General features: G+C 56.5%; 2 protein-coding genes across 2 annotated transcripts in view; both read left to right on the forward strand.

Annotated features, from left to right (window-relative positions):
* The window catches only part of LOC136791796 (FK506-binding protein 5-like), a 15,142-nt gene extending 9,516 nt beyond the window's left edge, over window positions 1-5,626 (forward strand). The window contains exons 3-4 of the mRNA XM_067004629.1: window positions 1-140; window positions 4,707-5,626. The exon at window positions 1-140 is cut by the window's left edge and continues 97 nt beyond it. Of these exons, the coding sequence (XP_066860730.1) occupies window positions 1-140; window positions 4,707-5,036 (470 nt within the window). The 3' untranslated portion in view covers window positions 5,037-5,626. The remainder of the gene's footprint in view (window positions 141-4,706) is intronic.
* A 9,581-nt stretch (window positions 5,627-15,207) lies between these two features.
* LOC136791859 (uncharacterized) lies at window positions 15,208-18,965 on the forward strand. Its single transcript, XM_067005188.1, has 3 exons — window positions 15,208-15,270; window positions 17,368-17,484; window positions 18,801-18,965. The coding sequence occupies exons 1-3, from the start codon at window positions 15,208-15,210 to the stop codon at window positions 18,963-18,965; spliced, it is 345 nt and encodes a 114-aa protein (XP_066861289.1).
* Window positions 18,966-19,418: the final 453 nt, after the last annotated feature.

Consider the following 19,418-nt stretch of genomic DNA (forward strand, 5'->3'; position numbering starts at 1 on the left):
AGGAGGAGGAGGTGGCGGAGGAGGAGGAGGAGGAGGAGGAGGAGGTGGTGGTAGTGGAGGAGGAGGAGGATGTGGAGGAGGCTTCGGTGGCGGTGGAGGAGACGGCGGTGGCGGAGGAGGATCACGCGGGGGATGAGCAGGTGCTGGAGAAGGGGGTGGTAGAGGATCAGGGGGAAGAGGAGGGAAGGAGGATGAAGAGAAGGGGGAGATAAAGGAATCGTAGAATCATAGCAACGTTAAGGCTGGAAGAGACCTTCAATATCATCCAGTCCCTGACTCTTTCTGATAAGAAATGTCTTCTAATTTCCTAAGAGGAGGAGGAGGTGGTGGAGGACGAGGAGAGGGATGACAACGAAAAGGACGACGAGAAGAAGGTCGACGACAACGATGATGAGAAAGACAACGAGGAGGAGGAGGGGGAAAAGGTCGTGGAGCAGGAAAAGGAGGAGGAGGCGGCGGCAGCGGTGGTGCTGGTGGAGGAGAAATCAGCTGCGGTGGTGGTGGTGGAGGAGGAGGCGGCAGTGGTGGCGGTGGAGTAGCACGCGGGAAAGGAGCAGGTGCTGGAGAAGAGTGTGGTAGAGGATCAAGGGGAAGAAGTGGAGGAGGAGGAGGAGGAGAAGGGGGAGATAACGGAATCATAAAATCATAGCAATATAAAGGCTGGAAGAGACGTTCAATATGATCCAGTCCCTGACTCTTTCTGACAAGAAATCTCTTCTAATTTCCTAGGAGGACAAGGAGGAGGTGGTGGCGGAGGAGGAGGAGTAGTCGGAGGAGGAGGAGGAGGAGGTGTCGGAGGAGGAGGAGGAGGAGGTGGTGGCGGAGGAGGAGGACGTGGTGGCGGAGTAGGAGGACGTGGTGGCAGACGAGGAGGAGGTGGCGGAGGAGGAGGAGGAGGCGTTGGCGAAGGAGGAGGAGGAAGAGAAGCGGGAGATAAAGGAATCATAGAATCATAGCAATATAAAGGCTGGAAGAGACGTTCAATATGATCCAGTCCCTGACTCTTTCTGACAAGAAATCTCTTCTAATTTCCTAGGAGGACAAGGAGGAGGTGGTGTCGGAGGAGGAGGAGGTGTCGGAGGAGGAGGAGGAGGAGGTGGTGGCGGAGGAGGAGGAGGAGGTGGAGGAGGCTTCAATGGAGGAGGAAGAGGCGGCGGTGTCGGAGGAGGATCACGCGGGGGATGAGCAGGTGCTGGAGGAGGGGGTGGTAGAGGATCAAGGGGAAGAAGTGGAGGAGGAGGAGGAAGAGAAGGGGGAGATAAAGGAATAATAGAATCATAGCAATATAAAGGCTGGAAGAGACGTTCAATATGATCCAGTCCCTGACTCTTTCTGACAAGAAATCTCTTCTAATTTCCTAGAAGGACAAGGAGGAGGTGGTGTCGGAGGAGGAGGAGTAGTCGGAGGAGGAGGAGGAGGATGTGTCGGAGGAGGAGGAGGAGGAGGTGGTGGCGGAGGAGGAGGAGGAGGTGGAGGAGGCTTCGATGGAGGAGGAAGAGGCGGCGGTGTCGGAGGAGGATCACGCGGGGGATGAGCAGGTGCTGGAGGAGGGGGTGGTAGAGGATCAAGGGGAAGAAGTGGAGGAGGAGGAGGAAGAGAAGGAGGAGATAAAGGAATAATAGAATCATAGCAATATAAAGGCTGGAAGAGACGTTCAATATGATCCAGTCCCTGACTCTTTCTGACAAGGAATCTCTTCTAATTTCCTAGAAGGACAAGGAGCAGGTGATGTCGGAGGAGGAGGAGGTGTCGGAGGAGGAGGAGGTGGTGGCAGAGGACGAGGAGGTGGTGGCGGAGGAGGAAGACGTGGTGGCGGAGGAGGAGGCGGTGGCGGAGGAGGAGGAGGAGGCGGTGGTGGAGGAGGAGGACGAGGCGGTGGTGAAGGAGGAGGAGGAGGCGGTGGCGGAGCAGGAGGAGGAGGAAGTGGCGGAGGAGGAGGAGGAGGAGGAGGTGGTGTTGGTGGAGGAGGAGTAGGAGGATGTGGAGGAGGCTTCGGTGGCGGCGGAAGAGGCGGCGGTGGCGGAGGAGGATCACGCGGGGGATGAGCAGGTGCTGGAGGAGGGGGTGTAAGAGGATCAGGGGGAAGAGGAGGGGAAGGAGGAGGAAGAGAAGGGGGAGATAAAGGAATCGTAGAATCATAGCAACATTAAGGCTGGAAGAGTCCTTCAATATCATCCAGTCCCTGACTCTTTCTGATAAGAAATGTCTTCTAATTTCCTAGCAGGAGGAGGAGGAGGTGGTATAGGAGGACGAGGAGGTGGTGGAGGAGGAGGTGAAGGAATTTTGGGTAAACCTGTGGTATCAGGATTTGGACTTGATGATCCAAATGGATCCCTTCCAACGGGGTATATTGTGTCATTCTATGAGGAGGAGGAGGATTCATAGAATCATTCTTGTTGGAAAAGACCTTTAAGATCATCCTTCTGTGAGGTGGTGGAGGAGGAGGAGAGAGAGGTGGTGGTGGTGGAGGTGGTGGTGGCGGAGGCGGAGGAGATGGTGGTGGCGGAGGACAAGGATGTGGTGGTGGCAGAGGCAAATGAGATGGTGGTTGTAGAGTAGGAGGAGGAGGTGGTGGCGGAGGACGAGGAGGTGGTGGCGGAGGAGGAGGACGTGGTGGCGGAGTAGGAGGACGTGGGGGCAGATGAGGAGGAGGTGGCGGAGGAGGAGGAGGATGAGGTGGCGGAGGAGGAGGAGGATGTGGTTGCGAAGGAGGAGGAGGAAGAGAAGCGGGAGATAAAGGAATCATAGAATCATAGCAATATAAAGGCTGGAAGAGACGTTCAATATGATCCAGTCCCTGACTCTTTCTGACAAGAAATCTCTTCTAATTTCCTAGGAGGACAAGGAGGAGGTGGTGTCGGAGGAGGAGGAGGTGTCGGAGGAGGAGGAGGAGGAGGTGGTGGCGGAGGAGGAGGAGGAGGTGGAGGAGGCTTCGATGGAGGAGGAAGAGGCGGCGGTGTCGGAGGAGGATCACGCGGGGGTTGAGCAGGTGCTGGAGGAGGGGGTGGTAGAGGATCAAGGGGAAGAAGTGGAGGAGGAGGAGGAAGAGAAGGAGGAGATAAAGGAATAATAGAATCATAGCAATATAAAGGCTGGAAGAGACGTTCAATATGATCCAGTCCCTGACTCTTTCTGACAAGGAATCTCTTCTAATTTCCTAGAAGGACAAGGAGCAGGTGATGTCGGAGGAGGAGGAGGTGTCGGAGGAGGAGGAGGTGGTGGCGGAGGACGAGGAGGTGGTGGCGGAGGAGGAAGACGTGGTGGCAGAGGAGGAGGCGGTGGCGGAGGAGGAGGAGGAGGCGGTGGTGGAGGAGGAGGACGAGGCGGTGGTGAAGGAGGAGGAGGAGGCGGTGGCGGAGCAGGAGGAGGAGGAAGTGGCGGAGGAGGAGGAGGAGGAGGAGGTGGTGTTGGTGGAGGAGGAGTAGGAGGATGTGGAGGAGGCTTCGGTGGCGGCGGAAGAGGCGGCGGTGGCGGAGGAGGATCACGCGGGGGATGAGCAGGTGCTGGAGGAGGGGGTGGAAGAGGATCAGGGGGAAGAGGAGGGGAAGGAGGAGGAAGAGAAGGGGGAGATAAAGGAATCGTAGAATCATAGCAACATTAAGGCTGGAAGAGTCCTTCAATATCATCCAGTCCCTGACTCTTTCTGATAAGAAATGTCTTCTAATTTCCTAGCAGGAGGAGGAGGAGGTGGTATAGGAGGACGAGGAGGTGGTGGAGGAGGAGGTGAAGGAATTTTGGGTAAACCTGTGGTATCAGGATTTGGACTTGATGATCCAAATGGATCCCTTCCAACGGGGTATATTGTGTCATTCTATGAGGAGGAGGAGGATTCATAGAATCATTCTTGTTGGAAAAGACCTTTAAGATCATCCTTCTACGAGGTGGTGGAGGAGGAGGAGGAGGAGGTGGTGGTGGTGGAGGTGGTGGTGGCGGAGGCGGAGGAGATGGTGGTGGCGGAGGCAGAGGATGTGGTGGTGGCAGAGGCAAATGAGATGGTGGTTGTGGAGGCGAGGAGGAGGTGGTGGCGGAGGACGAGGAGGTGGTGGCGGAGGAGGAGGACGTGGTGGCGGAGTAGGAGGACGTGGTGGCAGACGAGGAGGAGGTGGCGGAGGAGGAGGAGGAGGCGGTGGCGAAGGAGGAGGAGGAAGAGAAGCGGGAGATAAAGGAATCATAGAATCATAGCAATATAAAGGCTGGAAGAGACGTTCAATATGATCCAGTCCCTGACTCTTTCTGACAAGAAATCTCTTCTAATTTCCTAGGAGGACAAGGAGGAGGTGGTGTCGGAGGAGGAGGAGGTGTCGGAGGAGGAGGAGGAGGAGGCCGTGGCGGAGGAGGAGGCGGTGGCGAGGAAGGAGGTGGAGGCGGTAGCCGAGCAGGAGGAGGAGGCGGTAGCGGAGCAGGAGTAGGAGGAGGTGGCGGAGGAGGAGGAGGAGGAGGTGGTGGTGGAGGTGGAGGATGAGGATGTGGCGGAGGTTTCGGTGGCGGTGGAGGAGGTGGCGGTGGCGGAGGAGGATCACGCGGGGGAAGAGCAGGTGCTGGAGGAGGGGGTGGTAGAGGATCAGGGGGAAGAAGAGGGGAGGAGGATAAAGAGAAGGGGGAGATAAAGGAATTGTAGAATCATAGCAACATTAAGGCTGGAAGAGACCTTCAATATCATCCAGTCCCTGACTCTTTCTGATAAGAAATGTCTTCTAATTTCCTAGGAGGAGGAGGAGGTGGTGGAGGACGAGGAGAGGGATGACAAGGAAAAGGACGACGAGAAGAAGGTCGACGACAACGATGATGAGAATGACAACGAGGAGGTGGAGGGGGAAAAGGTCGTGGAGCAGGAAAAGGAGGAGGAGGCGGCGGCAGCGATCGTGCTGGTGGAGGAGAAAGCAGCAGCGGTGGTGGTGGTGGAGGAGGAGGCGGCAGTGGTGGCGGTGGAGGAGCACGCGGGGAAAGAGCAGGTGCTGGAGGAGAGGGTGGTAGAGGATCAAGGGGAAGAAGTGGAGGAGGAGGAGGAAGAGAAGGGGGACATAAAGGAATCATAAAATCATAGCAATATAAAGGCTGGAAGAGACGTTCAATATGATCCAGTCCCTGACTCTTTCTGACAAGAAATCTCTTCTAATTTCCTAGGAGGACAAGGAGGAGGTGGTGGCGGAGGAGGAGGAGTAGTCGGAGGAGGAGGAGAGGAGGTGTCGGAGGAGGAGGAGGAGGAGGTGGTGGCGGAGGCGGAGGAGGAGGTGGAGGAGGCTTCGATGGAGGAGGAAGAGGCGGCGGTGTCGGAGGAGGATCACGCGGGGGATGAGCAGGTGCTGGAGGAGGGGGTGGTAGAGGATCAAGGGGAAGAAGTGGAGGAGGAGGAGGAAGAGAAGGGGGAGATAAAGGAATAATAGAATCATAGCAATATAAAGGCTGGAAGAGACGTTCAATGTGATCCAGTCCCTGACTCTTTCTGACAAGAAATCTCTTCTAATTTCCTAGAAGGACAAGGAGGAGATGGTGTCGGACGAGGAGGAGGTGTCGGAGGAGGAGGAGGTGGTGGCGGAGGACGAGGAGGTGGTGGCGGAGGAGGAGGACGTGGTGGCGGAGGAGGAGGAGGTGGCGGAGGAGGAGGAGGAGGCGGTGTCGGAGGAGGAGGAGGAGGCGGTGCTGAAGGAGGAGGAGGAGGCGGTGGCGGAGCAGGAGGAGGAGGAAGTGGCGGAGGAGGAGGAGGAGGAGGAGGAGGAGGAGGAGGTGGTGTTGGTGGAGGAGGAGTAGGAGGATGTGGAGGAGGCTTCGGTGGCGGCGGAAGAGGCGGCGGTGGCGGAGGAGGATCACGCGGGGGATGAGCAGGTGCTGGAGGAGGGGGTGGAAGAGGATCAGGGGGAAGAGGAGGGGAAGGAGGAGGAAGAGAAGAGGGAGATAAAGGAATCGTAGAATCATAGCAACATTAAGGCTGGAAGAGTCCTTCAATATCATCCAGTCCCTGACTCTTTCTGATAAGAAATGTCTTCTAATTTCCTAGGAGGACAAGGAGGAGGTGGTGGCGGAGGAGGAGGAGTAGTCGGAGGAGGAGGAGGAGGAGGTGTCGGAAGAGGAGGAGGAGGAGGTGGTGGCGGAGGAGGAGGAGGAGGTGGAGGAGGCTTCGATGGAGGAGGAAGAGGCGGCGGTGTCGGAGGAGGATCACGCGGGGGTTGAGCAGGTGCTGGAGGAGGGGGTGGTAGAGGATCAAGGGGAAGAAGTGGAGGAGGAGGAGGAAGAGAAGGGGGAGATAAAGGAATAATAGAATCATAGCAATATAAAGGCTGGAAGAGACGTTCAATATGATCCAGTCCCTGACTCTTTCTGACAAGAAATCTCTTCTAATTTCCTAGAAGGACAAGGAGGAGGTGGTGTCGGAGGAGGAGGAGGTGTCGGAGGAGGAGGAGGTGGTGGCGGAGGACGAGGAGGTGGTGGCGGAGGAGGAGGACGTGGTGGCGGAGGACGAGGAGGTGGTGGAGGAGGAGGTGAAGGAATTTTGTGTAAACCTGTGGTATCAGGATTTGGACTTGATGATCCAAATGGATCCCTTCCAACGGGGTATATTGTGTCATTCTATGAGGAGGAGGAGGATTCATAGAATCATTCTTGTTGGAAAAGACCTTTAAGATCATCCTTCTACGAGGTGGTGGAGGAGGAGGAGGAGGAGGAGGTGGTGGTGGAGGAGGTGGTGGCAGAGGCGGAGGAGGTGGTGGTGGCGGAGGCGGATGAGGGGGTGGTGGCGGAGGCGGAAAAGGTGGTGGTGGTTGTGGCGGAGGAGGTGGTGGTGGTGGCGGAGGATGAGGAGGTGGTGGCGGAGGACGAGGAGGTGGTCACGGAGGACGAGGAGGTGGTGGCAGAGGAGGAGGACGTGGTGGCAGAGGAGGAGGTGGTGGCAGAGGAGGAGGAGGAGGAGGAGGAGGAGGTGGTGTTGGTGGAGGAGGACTAGGAGGATGTGGAGGAGGCTTCGGTGGCGGCGGAAGAGGCGGCGGTGGCGGAGGAGGATCACGCGGGGGATGAGCAGGTGCTGGAGGAGGGGGTGGAAGAGGATCAGGGGGAAGAGGAGGGGAAGGAGGAGGAAGAGAAGGGGGAGATAAAGGAATCGTAGAATCATAGCAACATTAAGGCTGGAAGAGTCCTTCAATATCATCCAGTCCCTGACTCTTTCTGATAAGAAATGTCTTCTAATTTCCTAGGAGGAGGAGGTGGTATAGGAGGACGAGGAGGTGTTGGCGAGGAGGTGAAGGAATTTTGGGTAAACCTGTGGTATCAGGATTTGGACTTGATGATCCAAATGGATCCCTTCCATCTGGGTATATTGTGTGATTCTATGAGGAGGTAGGAGGATTCATAGAATCATTCTTGTTGGAAAAGGCCTTTAAGATCATCCTTCTACGAGGTGGTGGAGGAGGAGGAGGAGGAGGAGGTGGTGGTGGAGGTGGTGGTGGCAGAGGCGGAGGAGGTGGTGGTGGCGGAGGCGGAGGATGTGGTGGTGGCAGAGGCAAATGAGATGGTGGTTGTGGAGGCGGAGGATGAGGAGGTGGTGGCGGAGGAAGAGGAGGTGGTGGCGGAGGACGAGGAGGTGGCGGCGGAGGAGGAGGACGTTGTGGCAGATGAGGAGGAGGTGGCGGAGGAGGAGGAGGAGGCGGTGGCGAAGGAGGAGGAGGAAGAGAAGCGGGAGATAAAGGAATCATAGAATCATAGCAATATAAAGGCTGGAAGAGACGTTCAATATGATCCAGTCCATGACTCTTTCTGACAAGAAATCTCTTCTAATTTCCTAGGAGGACAAGGAGGAGGTGGTGTCGGAGGAGGAGGAGGTGTCGGAGGAGGAGGAGGAGGAGGTGGTGGCGGAGGAGGAGGAGGAGGTGGAGGAGGCTTCGATGGAGGAGGAAGAGGCGGCGGTGTCGGAGGAGGATCACGCGGGGGATGAGCAGGTGCTGGAGGAGGGGGTGGTAGAGGATCAAGGGGAAGAAGTGGAGGAGGAGGAGGAAGAGAAGGGGGAGATAAAGGAATAATAGAATCATAGCAATATAAAGGCTGGAAGAGACGTTCAATATGATCCAGTCCCTGACTCTTTCTGACAAGAAATCTCTTCTAATTTCCTAGAAGGACAAGGAGGAGGTGGTGTCGGAGGAGGAGGAGGTGTCGGAGGAGGAGGAGGTGGTGGCGGAGGACGAGGAGGTGGTGGCGGAGGAGGAAGACGTGGTGGCGGAGGAGGAGGCGGTGGCGGAGGAGGAGGAGGAGGCGGTGGTGGAGGAGGAGGACGAGGCGGTGGTGAAGGAGGAGGAGGAGGCGGTGGCGGAGCAGGAGGAGGAGGAAGTGGCGGAGGAGGAGGAGGAGGAGGAGGTGGCGGAGGAGGAGGAGGAGGTGGAGGAGGCTTCAATGGAGGAGGAAGAGGCGGCGGTGTCGGAGGAGGATCACGCGGGGGATGAGCAGGTGCTGGAGGAGGGGGTGGAAGAGGATCAGGGGGAAGAGGAGGGGAAGGAGGAGGAAGAGAAGGGGGAGATAAAGGAATCGTAGAATCATAGCAACATTAAGGCTGGAAGAGTCCTTCAATATCACCCAGTCCCTGACTCTTTCTGATAAGAAATGTCTTCTAATTTCCTAGCAGGAGGAGGAGGAGGTGGTATAGGAGGACGAGGAGGTGGTGGAGGAGGAGGTGAAGGAATTTTGGGTAAACCTGTGGTATCAGGATTTGGACTTGATGATCCAAATGGATCCCTTCCAACGGGGTATATTGTGTCATTCTATGAGGAGGAGGAGGATTCATAGAATCATTCTTGTTGGAAAAGACCTTTAAGATCATCCTTCTACGAGGTGGTGGAGGAGGAGGAGGAGGAGGAGGTGGTGGTGGTGGAGGTGGTGGTGGCGGAGGCGGAGGAGATGGTGGTGGCGGAGGCAGAGGATGTGGTGGTGGCAGAGGCAAATGAGATGGTGGTTGTGGAGGCGAGGAGGAGGTGGTGGCGGAGGATGAGGAGGTGGTGGCGGAGGAGGAGGACGTGGTGGCGGAGTAGGAGGACGTGGTGGCAGACGAGGAGGAGGTGGCGGAGGAGGAGGAGGATGCGGTGGCGAAGGAGGAGGAGGAAGAGAAGCGGGAGATAAAGGAATCATAGAATCATAGCAATATAAAGGCTGGAAGAGACGTTCAATATGATCCAGTCCCTGACTCTTTCTGACAAGAAATCTCTTCTAATTTCCTAGGAGGACAAGGAGGAGGTGGTGTCGGAGGAGGAGGAGGTGTCGGAGGAGGAGGAGGAGGAGGTGGTGGCGGAGGAGGAGGAGGAGGTGGAGGAGGCTTCAATGGAGGAGGAAGAGGCGGCGGTGTCGGAGGAGGATCACGCGGGGGATGAGCAGGTGCTGGAGGAGGGGGTGGTAGAGGATCAAGGGGAAGAAGTGGAGGAGGAGGAGGAAGAGAAGGAGGAGATAAAGGAATAATTGAATCATAGCAATATAAAGGCTGGAAGAGACGTTCAATATGATCCAGTCCCTGACTCTTTCTGACAAGAAATCTCTTCTAATTTCCTAGAAGGACAAGGAGCAGGTGATGTCGGAGGAGGAGGAGGTGTCGGAGGAGGAGGAGGAGGAGGTGGTGGCGGAGGAGGAGGAGGAGGTGGAGGAGGCTTCAATGGAGGAGGAAGAGGCGGCGGTGTCGGAGGAGGCTCACGCGGGGGATGAGCAGGTGCTGGAGGAGGGGGTGGTAGAGGATCAAGGGGAAGAAGTGGAGGAGGAGGAGGAAGAGAAGGGGGAGATAAAGGAATAATAGAATCATAGCAATATAAAGGCTGGAAGAGACGTTCAATATGATCCAGTCCCTGACTCTTTCTGAGAAGAAATCTCTTCTAATTTCCTAGAAGGACAAGGAGGAGGTGGTGTCGGAGGAGGAGGAGTAGTCGGAGGAGGAGGAGGAGGATGTGTCGGAGGAGGAGGAGGAGGAGGTGGTGTCGGAGGAGGAGGAGGAGGTGGAGGAGGCTTCGATGGAGGAGGAAGAGGCGGCGGTGTCGGAGGAGGATCACGCGGGGGATGAGCAGGTGCTGGAGGAGGGGGTGGTAGAGGATCAAGGGGAAGAAGTGGAGGAGGAGGAGGAAGAGAAGGAGGAGATAAAGGAATAATAGAATCATAGCAATATAAAGGCTGGAAGAGACGTTCAATATGATCCAGTCCCTGACTCTTTCTGACAAGAAATCTCTTCTAATTTCCTAGAAGGACAAGGAGCAGGTGATGTCGGAGGAGGAGGAGGTGTCGGAGGAGGAGGAGGTGGTGGCAGAGGACGAGGAGGTGGTGGCGGAGGAGGAAGACGTGGTGGCGGAGGAGGAGGCGGTGGCGGAGGAGGAGGAGGAGGCGGTGGTGGAGGAGGAGGACGAGGCGGTGGTGAAGGAGGAGGAGGAGGCGGTGGCGGAGCAGGAGGAGGAGGAAGTGGCGGAGGAGGAGGAGGAGGTGGTGTTGGTGGAGGAGGAGTAGGAGGATGTGGAGGAGGCTTCGGTGGCGGCGGAAGAGGCGGCGGTGGCGGAGGAGGATCACGCGGGGGATGAGCAGGTGCTGGAGGAGGGGGTGGAAGAGGATCAGGGGGAAGAGGAGGGGAAGGAGGAGGAAGAGAAGGGGGAGATAAAGGAATCGTAGAATCATAGCAACATTAAGGCTGGAAGAGTCCTTCAATATCATCCAGTCCCTGACTCTTTCTGATAAGAAATGTCTTCTAATTTCCTAGGAGGAGGAGGAGGAGGTGGTATAGGAGGACGAGGAGGTGGTGGAGGAGGAGGTGAAGGAATTTTGGGTAAACCTGTGGTATCAGGATTTGGACTTGATGATCCAAATGGATCCCTTCCAACGGGGTATATTGTGTCATTCTATGAGGAGGAGGAGGATTCATAGAATCATTCTTGTTGGAAAAGACCTTTAAGATCATCCTTCTGTGAGGTGGTGGAGGAGGAGGAGAGAGAGGTGGTGGTGGTGGAGGTGGTGGTGGCGGAGGCGGAGGAGATGGTGGTGGCGGAGGACAAGGATGTGGTGGTGGCAGAGGCAAATGAGATGGTGGTTGTGGAGTAGGAGGAGGAGGTGGTGGCGGAGGACGAGGAGGTGGTGGCGGAGGAGGAGGACGTGGTGGCGGAAGAGGAGGACGTGGTGGCAGACGAGGATGAGGTGGCGGAGGAGGAGGAGGATGCGGTGGCGAAGGAGGAGGAGGAAGAGAAGCGGGAGATAAAGGAATCATAGAATCATAGCAATATAAAGGCTGGAAGAGACGTTCAATATGATCCAGTCCCTGACTCTTTCTGACAAGAAATCTCTTCTAATTTCCTAGGAGGACAAGGAGGAGGTGGTGTCGGAGGAGGAGGAGGTGTCGGAGGAGGAGGAGGAGGAGGTGGTGGCGGAGGAGGAGGAGGAGGTGGAGGAGGCTTCGATGGAGGAGGAAGAGGCGGCGGTGTCGGAGGAGGATCATGCGGGGGATGAGCAGGTGCTGGAGGAGGGGGTGGTAGAGGATCAAGGGGAAGAAGTGGAGGAGGAGGAGGAAGAGAAGGGGGAGATAAAGGAATAATAGAATCATAGCAATATAAAGGCTGGAAGAGACGTTCAATATGATCCAGTCCCTGACTCTTTCTGACAAGAAATCTCTTCTAATTTCCTAGAAGGACAAGGAGGAGGTGGTGTCGGAGGAGGAGGAGGTGTCGGAGGAGGAGGAGGTGGTGGCGGAGGACGAGGAGGTGGTGGCGGAGGAGGAAGACGTGGTGGCGGAGGAGGAGGCGGTGGCGGAGGAGGAGGAGGAGGCGGTGGTGGAGGAGGAGGACGAGGCGGTGGTGAAGGAGGAGGAGGAGGCGGTGGCGGAGCAGGAGGAGGAGGAAGTGGCGGAGGAGGAGGAGGAGGTGGTGTTGGTGGAGGAGGAGTAGGAGGATGTGGAGGAGGCTTCGGTGGCGGCGGAAGAGGCGGCGGTGGCGGAGGAGGATCACGCGGGGGATGAGCAGGTGCTGGAGGAGGGGGTGGAAGAGGATCAGGGGGAAGAGGAGGGGAAGGAGGAGGAAGAGAAGGGGGAGATAAAGGAATCGTAGAATCATAGCAACATTAAGGCTGGAAGAGTCCTTCAATATCATCCAGTCCCTGACTCTTTCTGATAAGAAATGTCTTCTAATTTCCTAGGAGGAGGAGGAGGAGGTGGTATAGGAGGACGAGGAGGTGGTGGAGGAGGAGGTGAAGGAATTTTGGGTAAAACTGTGGTATCAGGATTTGGACTTGATGATCCAAATGGATCCCTTCCAACGGGGTATATTGTGTCATTCTATGAGGAGGAGGAGGATTCATAGAATCATTCTTGTTGGAAAAGACCTTTAAGATCATCCTTCTGTGAGGTGGTGGAGGAGGAGGAGAGAGAGGTGGTGGTGGTGGAGGTGGTGGTGGCGGAGGCGGAGGAGATGGTGGTGGCGGAGGACAAGGATGTGGTGGTGGCAGAGGCAAATGAGATGGTGGTTGTGGAGTAGGAGGAGGAGGTGGTGGCGGAGGACGAGGAGGTGGTGGCGGAGGAGGAGGACGTGGTGGCGGAAGAGGAGGACGTGGTGGCAGACGAGGATGAGGTGGCGGAGGAGGAGGAGGATGCGGTGGCGAAGGAGGAGGAGGAAGAGAAGCGGGAGATAAAGGAATCATAGAATCATAGCAATATAAAGGCTGGAAGAGACGTTCAATATGATCCAGTCCCTGACTCTTTCTGACAAGAAATCTCTTCTAATTTCCTAGGAGGACAAGGAGGAGGTGGTGTCGGAGGAGGAGGAGGTGTCGGAGGAGGAGGAGGAGGAGGTGGTGGCGGAGGAGGAGGAGGAGGTGGAGGAGGCTTCGATGGAGGAGGAAGAGGCGGCGGTGTCGGAGGAGGATCACGCGGGGGATGAGCAGGTGCTGGAGGAGGGGGTGGTAGAGGATCAAGGGGAAGAAGTGGAGGAGGAGGAGGAAGAGAAGGGGGAGATAAAGGAATAATAGAATCATAGCAATATAAAGTCTGGAAGAGACGTTCAATATGATCCAGTCCCTGACTCTTTCTGACAAGAAATCTCTTCTAATTTCCTAGAAGGACAAGGAGGAGGTGGTGTCGGAGGAGGAGGAGGTGTCGGAGGAGGAGGAGGTGGTGGCGGAGGACGAGGAGGTGGTGGCGGAGGAGGAAGACGTGGTGGCGGAGGAGGAGGCGGTGGCGGAGGAGGAGGAGGAGGCGGTGGTGGAGGAGGAGGACGAGGCGGTGGTGAAGGAGGAGGAGGAGGCGGTGGCGGAGCAGGAGGAGGAGGAAGTGGCGGAGGAGGAGGAGGAGGAGGAGGAGGAGGTGGTGTTGGTGGAGGAGGAGTAGGAGGATGTGGAGGAGGCTTCGGTGGCGGCGGAAGAGGCGGCGGTGGCGGAGGAGGATCACGCGGGGGATGAGCAGGTGCTGGAGGAGGGGGTGGAAGAGGATCAGGGGGAAGAGGAGGGGAAGGAGGAGGAAGAGAATGGGGAGATAAAGGAATCGTAGAATCATAGCAACATTAAGGCTGGAAGAGTCCTTCAATATCATCCAGTCCCTGACTCTTTCTGATAAGAAATGTCTTCTAATTTCCTAGCAGGAGGAGGAGGAGGTGGTATAGGAGGGCGAGGAGGTGGTGGAGGAGGAGGTGAAGGAATTTTGGGTAAACCTGTGGTATCAGGATTTGGACTTGATGATCCAAATGGATCCCTTCCAACGGGGTATATTGTGTCATTCTATGAGGAGGAGGAGGATTCATAGAATCATTCTTGTTGGAAAAGACCTTTAAGATCATCCTTCTGTGAGGTGGTGGAGGAGGAGGAGAGAGAGGTGGTGGTGGTGGAGGTGGTGGTGGCGGAGGCGGAGGAGATGGTGGTGGCGGAGGACAAGGATGTGGTGGTGGCAGAGGCAAATGAGATGGTGGTTGTGGAGTAGGAGGAGGAGGTGGTGGCGGAGGACGAGGAGGTGGTGGCGGAGGAGGAGGACGTGGTGGCGGAAGAGGAGGACGTGGTGGCAGACGAGGATGAGGTGGCGGAGGAGGAGGAGGATGCGGTGGCGAAGGAGGAGGAGGAAGAGAAGCGGGAGATAAAGGAATCATAGAATCATAGCAATATAAAGGCTGGAAGAGACGTTCAATATGATCCAGTCCCTGACTCTTTCTGACAAGAAATCTCTTCTAATTTCCTAGGAGGACAAGGAGGAGGTGGTGTCGGAGGAGGAGGAGGTGTCGGAGGAGGAGGAGGAGGAGGTGGTGGCGGAGGAGGAGGAGGAGGTGGAGGAGGCTTCGATGGAGGAGGAAGAGGCGGCGGTGTCGGAGGAGGATCACGCGGGGGATGAGCAGGTGCTGGAGGAGGGGGTGGTAGAGGATCAAGGGGAAGAAGTGGAGGAGGAGGAGGAAGAGAAGGGGGAGATAAAGGAATAATAGAATCATAGCAATATAAAGTCTGGAAGAGACGTTCAATATGATCCAGTCCCTGACTCTTTCTGACAAGAAATCTCTTCTAATTTCCTAGAAGGACAAGGAGGAGGTGGTGTCGGACGAGGAGGAGGTGTCGGAGGAGGAGGAGGTGGTGGCGGAGGACGAGGAGGTGGTGGCGGAGGAGGAAGACGTGGTGGCGGAGGAGGAGGCGGTGGTGAAGGAGGAGGAGGAGGCGGTGGCGGAGCAGGAGGAGGAGGAAGTGGCGGAGGAGGAGGAGGAGGAGGAGGAGGAGGTGGTGTTGGTGGAGGAGGAGTAGGAGGATGTGGAGGAGGCTTCGGTGGCGGCGGAAGAGGCGGCGGTGGCGGAGGAGGATCACGCGGGGGATGAGCAGGTGCTGGAGGAGCGGGTGGAAGAGGATCAGGGGGAAGAGGAGGGGAAGGAGGAGGAAGAGAAGGGGGAGATAAAGGAATCGTAGAATCATAGCAACATTAAGGCTGGAAGAGTCCTTCAATATCATCCAGTCCCTGACTCTTTCTGATAAGAAATGTCTTCTAATTTCCTAGCAGGAGGAGGAGGAGGTGGTATAGGAGGACGAGGAGGTGGTGGAGGAGGAGGTGAAGGAATTTTGGGTAAACCTGTGGTATCAGGATTTGGACTTGATGATCCAAATGGATCCCTTCCAACGGGGTATATTGTGTCATTCTATGAGGAGGAGGAGGATTCATAGAATCATTCTTGTTGGAAAAGACCTTTAAGATCATCCTTCTACGAGGTGGTGGAGGAGGAGGAGGAGGAGGTGGTGGTGGTGGAGGTGGTGGTGGCGGAGGCGGAGGAGATGGTGGTGGCGGAGGCAGAGGATGTGGTGGTGGCAGAGGCAAATGAGATGGTGGTTGTGGAGGCGAGGAGGAGGTGGTGGCGGAGGACGAGGAGGTGGTGGCGGAGGAGGAGGACGTGGTGGCGGAGTAGGAGGACGTGGTGGCAGACGAGGATGAGGTGGCGGAGGAGGAGGAGGATGCGGTGGCGAAGGAGGAGGAGGAAGAGAAGCGGGAGATAAAGGAATCATAGAATCATAGCAATATAAAGGCTGGAAGAGACGTTCAATATGATCCAGTCCCTGACTCTTTCTGACAAGAAATCTCTTCTAATTTCCTAGGAGGACAAGGAGGAGGTGGTGTCGGAGGAGGAGGAGGTGTCGGAGGAGGAGGAGGAGGAGGTGGTGGCGGAGGAGGAGGAGGAGGTGGAGGAGGCTTCAATGGAGGAGGAAGAGGCGGCGGTGTCGGAGGAGGATCACGCGGGGGATGAGCAGGTGCTGGAGGAGGGGGTGGTAGAGGATCAAGGGGAAGAAGTGGAGGAGGAGGAGGAAGAGAAGGGGGAGATAAAGGAATAATAGAATCATAGCAATATAAAGGCTGGAAGAGACGTTCAATATGATCCAGTCCCTGACTCTTTCTGACAAGAAATCTCTTCTAATTTCCTAGAAGGACAAGGAGGAGGTGGTGTCGGAGGAGGAGGAGTAGTCGGAGGAGGAGGAGGAGGATGTGTCGGAGGAGGAGGAGGAGGAGGTGGTGGCGGAGGAGGAGGAGGAGGTGGAGGAGGCTTCGATGGAGGAGGAAGAGGCGGCGGTGTCGGAGGAGGATCACGCGGGGGATGAGCAGGTGCTGGAGGAGGGGGTGGTAGAGGATCAAGGGGAAGAAGTGGAGGAGGAGGAGGAAGAGAAGGAGGAGATAAAGGAATAATAGAATCATAGCAATATAAAGGCTGGAAGAGACGTTCAATATGATCCAGTCCCTGACTCTTTCTGACAAGAAATCTCTTCTAATTTCCTAGGAGGACAAGGAGGAGGTGGTGTCGGAGGAGGAGGAGGTGTCGGAGGAGGAGGAGGAGGAGGTGGTGGCGGAGGAGGAGGAGGAGGTGGAGGAGGCTTCGATGGAGGAGGAAGAGGCGGCGGTGTCGGAGGAGGATCATGCGGGGGATGAGCAGGTGCTGGAGGAGGGGGTGGTAGAGGATCAAGGGGAAGAAGTGGAGGAGGAGGAGGAAGAGAAGGGGGAGATAAAGGAATAATAGAATCATAGCAATATAAAGGCTGGAAGAGACGTTCAATATGATCCAGTCCCTGACTCTTTCTGACAAGAAATCTCTTCTAATTTCCTAGAAGGACAAGGAGGAGGTGGTGTCGGAGGAGGAGGAGGTGTCGGAGGAGGAGGAGGTGGTGGCGGAGGACGAGGAGGTGGTGGCGGAGGAGGAAGACGTGGTGGCGGAGGAGGAGGCGGTGGCGGAGGAGGAGGAGGAGGCGGTGGTGGAGGAGGAGGACGAGGCGGTGGTGAAGGAGGAGGAGGAGGCGGTGGCGGAGCAGGAGGAGGAGGAAGTGGCGGAGGAGGAGGAGGAGGTGGTGTTGGTGGAGGAGGAGTAGGAGGATGTGGAGGAGGCTTCGGTGGCGGCGGAAGAGGCGGCGGTGGCGGAGGAGGATCACGCGGGGGATGAGCAGGTGCTGGAGGAGGGGGTGGAAGAGGATCAGGGGGAAGAGGAGGGGAAGGAGGAGGAAGAGAAGGGGGAGATAAAGGAATCGTAGAATCATAGCAACATTAAGGCTGGAAGAGTCCTTCAATATCATCCAGTCCCTGACTCTTTCTGATAAGAAATGTCTTCTAATTTCCTAGGAGGAGGAGGAGGAGGTGGTATAGGAGGACGAGGAGGTGGTGGAGGAGGAGGTGAAGGAATTTTGGGTAAAACTGTGGTATCAGGATTTGGACTTGATGATCCAAATGGATCCCTTCCAACGGGGTATATTGTGTCATTCTATGAGGAGGAGGAGGATTCATAGAATCATTCTTGTTGGAAAAGACCTTTAAGATCATCCTTCTGTGAGGTGGTGGAGGAGGAGGAGAGAGAGGTGGTGGTGGTGGAGGTGGTGGTGGCGGAGGCGGAGGAGATGGTGGTGGCGGAGGACAAGGATGTGGTGGTGGCAGAGGCAAATGAGATGGTGGTTGTGGAGTAGGAGGAGGAGGTGGTGGCGGAGGACGAGGAGGTGGTGGCGGAGGAGGAGGACGTGGTGGCGGAAGAGGAGGACGTGGTGGCAGACGAGGATGAGGTGGCGGAGGAGGAGGAGGATGCGGTGGCGAAGGAGGAGGAGGAAGAGAAGCGGGAGATAAAGGAATCATAGAATCATAGCAATATAAAGGCTGGAAGAGACGTTCAATATGATCCAGTCCCTGACTCTTTCTGACAAGAAATCTCTTCTAATTTCCTAGGAGGACAAGGAGGAGGTGGTGTCGGAGGAGGAGGAGGTGTCGGAGGAGGAGGAGGAGGAGGTGGTGGCGGAGGAGGAGGAGGAGGTGGAGGAGGCTTCGATGGAGGAGGAAGAGGCGGCGGTGTCGGAGGAGGATCATGCGGGGGATGAGCAGGTGCTGGAGGAGGGGGTGGTAGAGGATCAAGGGGAAGAAGTGGAGGAGGAGGAGGAAGAGAAGGGGGAGATAAAGGAATAATAGAATCATAGCAATATAAAGTCTGGAAGAGACGTTCAATATGATCCAGTCCCTGACTCTTTCTGACAAGAAATCTCTTCTAATTTCCTAGAAGGACAAGGAGGAGGTGGTGTCGGAGGAGGAGGAGGTGTCGGAGGAGGAGGAGGTGGTGGCGGAGGACGAGGAGGTGGTGGCGGAGGAGGAAGACGTGGTGGCGGAGGAGGAGGCGGTGGCGGAGGAGGAGGAGGAGGCGGTGGTGGAGGAGGAGGACGAGGCGGTGGTGAAGGAGGAGGAGGAGGCGGTGGCGGAGCAGGAGGAGGAGGAAGTGGCGGAGGAGGAGGAGGAGGAGGAGGAGGAGGTGGTGTTGGTGGAGGAGGAGTAGGAGGATGTGGAGGAGGCTTCGGTGGCGGCGGAAGAGGCGGCGGTGGCGGAGGAGGATCACGCGGGGGATGAGCAGGTGCTGGAGGAGGGGGTGGAAGAGGATCAGGGGGAAGAGGAGGGGAAGGAGGAGGAAGAGAATGGGGAGATAAAGGAATCGTAGAATCATAGCAACATTAAGGCTGGAAGAGTCCTTCAATATCATCCAGTCCCTGACTCTTTCTGATAAGAAATGTCTTCTAATTTCCTAGCAGGAGGAGGAGGAGGTGGTATAGGAGGACGAGGAGGTGGTGGAGGAGGAGGTGAAGGAATTTTGGGTAAACCTGTGGTATCAGGATTTGGACTTGATGATCCAAATGGATCCCTTCCAACGGGGTATATTGTGTCATTCTATGAGGAGGAGGAGGATTCATAGAATCATTCTTGTTGGAAAAGACCTTTAAGATCATCCTTCTGTGAGGTGGTGGAGGAGGAGGAGAGAGAGGTGGTGGTGGTGGAGGTGGTGGTGGCGGAGGCGGAGGAGATGGTGGTGGCGGAGGACAAGGATGTGGTGGTGGCAGAGGCAAATGAGATGGTGGTTGTGGAGTAGGAGGAGGAGGTGGTGGCGGAGGACGAGGAGGTGGTGGCGGAGGAGGAGGACGTGGTGGCGGAAGAGGAGGACGTGGTGGCAGACGAGGATGAGGTGGCGGAGGAGGAGGAGGATGCGGTGGCGAAGGAGGAGGAGGAAGAGAAGCGGGAGATAAAGGAATCATAGAATCATAGCAATATAAAGGCTGGAAGAGACGTTCAATATGATCCAGTCCCTGACTCTTTCTGACAAGAAATCTCTTCTAATTTCCTAGGAGGACAAGGAGGAGGTGGTGTCGGAGGAGGAGGAGGTGTCGGAGGAGGAGGAGGAGGAGGTGGTGGCGGAGGAGGAGGAGGAGGTGGAGGAGGCTTCGATGGAGGAGGAAGAGGCGGCGGTGTCGGAGGAGGATCACGCGGGGGATGAGCAGGTGCTGGAGGAGGGGGTGGTAGAGGATCAAGGGGAAGAAGTGGAGGAGGAGGAGGAAGAGAAGGGGGAGATAAAGGAATAATAGAATCATAGCAATATAAAGTCTGGAAGAGACGTTCAATATGATCCAGTCCCTGACTCTTTCTGACAAGAAATCTCTTCTAATTTCCTAGAAGGACAAGGAGGAGGTGGTGTCGGACGAGGAGGAGGTGT

The sequence above is a fragment of the Anser cygnoides genome, chromosome 1 (genome assembly GCF_040182565.1).
Source record: "Anser cygnoides isolate HZ-2024a breed goose chromosome 1, Taihu_goose_T2T_genome, whole genome shotgun sequence".
Lineage (NCBI taxonomy): Eukaryota > Metazoa > Chordata > Aves > Anseriformes > Anatidae > Anser > Anser cygnoides.

Excerpts from the sequence above, each read along its gene's own strand:
- LOC136791859 (XM_067005188.1), top strand. The coding sequence starts at position 15,208 with ATGGTGGTGGCGGAGGCAGAGGATGTGGTGGTGGCAGAGGCAAATGAG. Across the intron at positions 15,271-17,367 it reads ATGAGATGGTGGTTGTGGAG|GAGGAGGAGGTGGTGGCGGA; the intron begins GCGAGGAGGAGG and ends GTTGTGGAGTAG. Across the intron at positions 17,485-18,800 it reads CGGAGGAGGAGGAGGATGCG|GAGGAGGAGGTGGTGGCGGA; the intron begins GTGGCGAAGGAG and ends GTTGTGGAGTAG.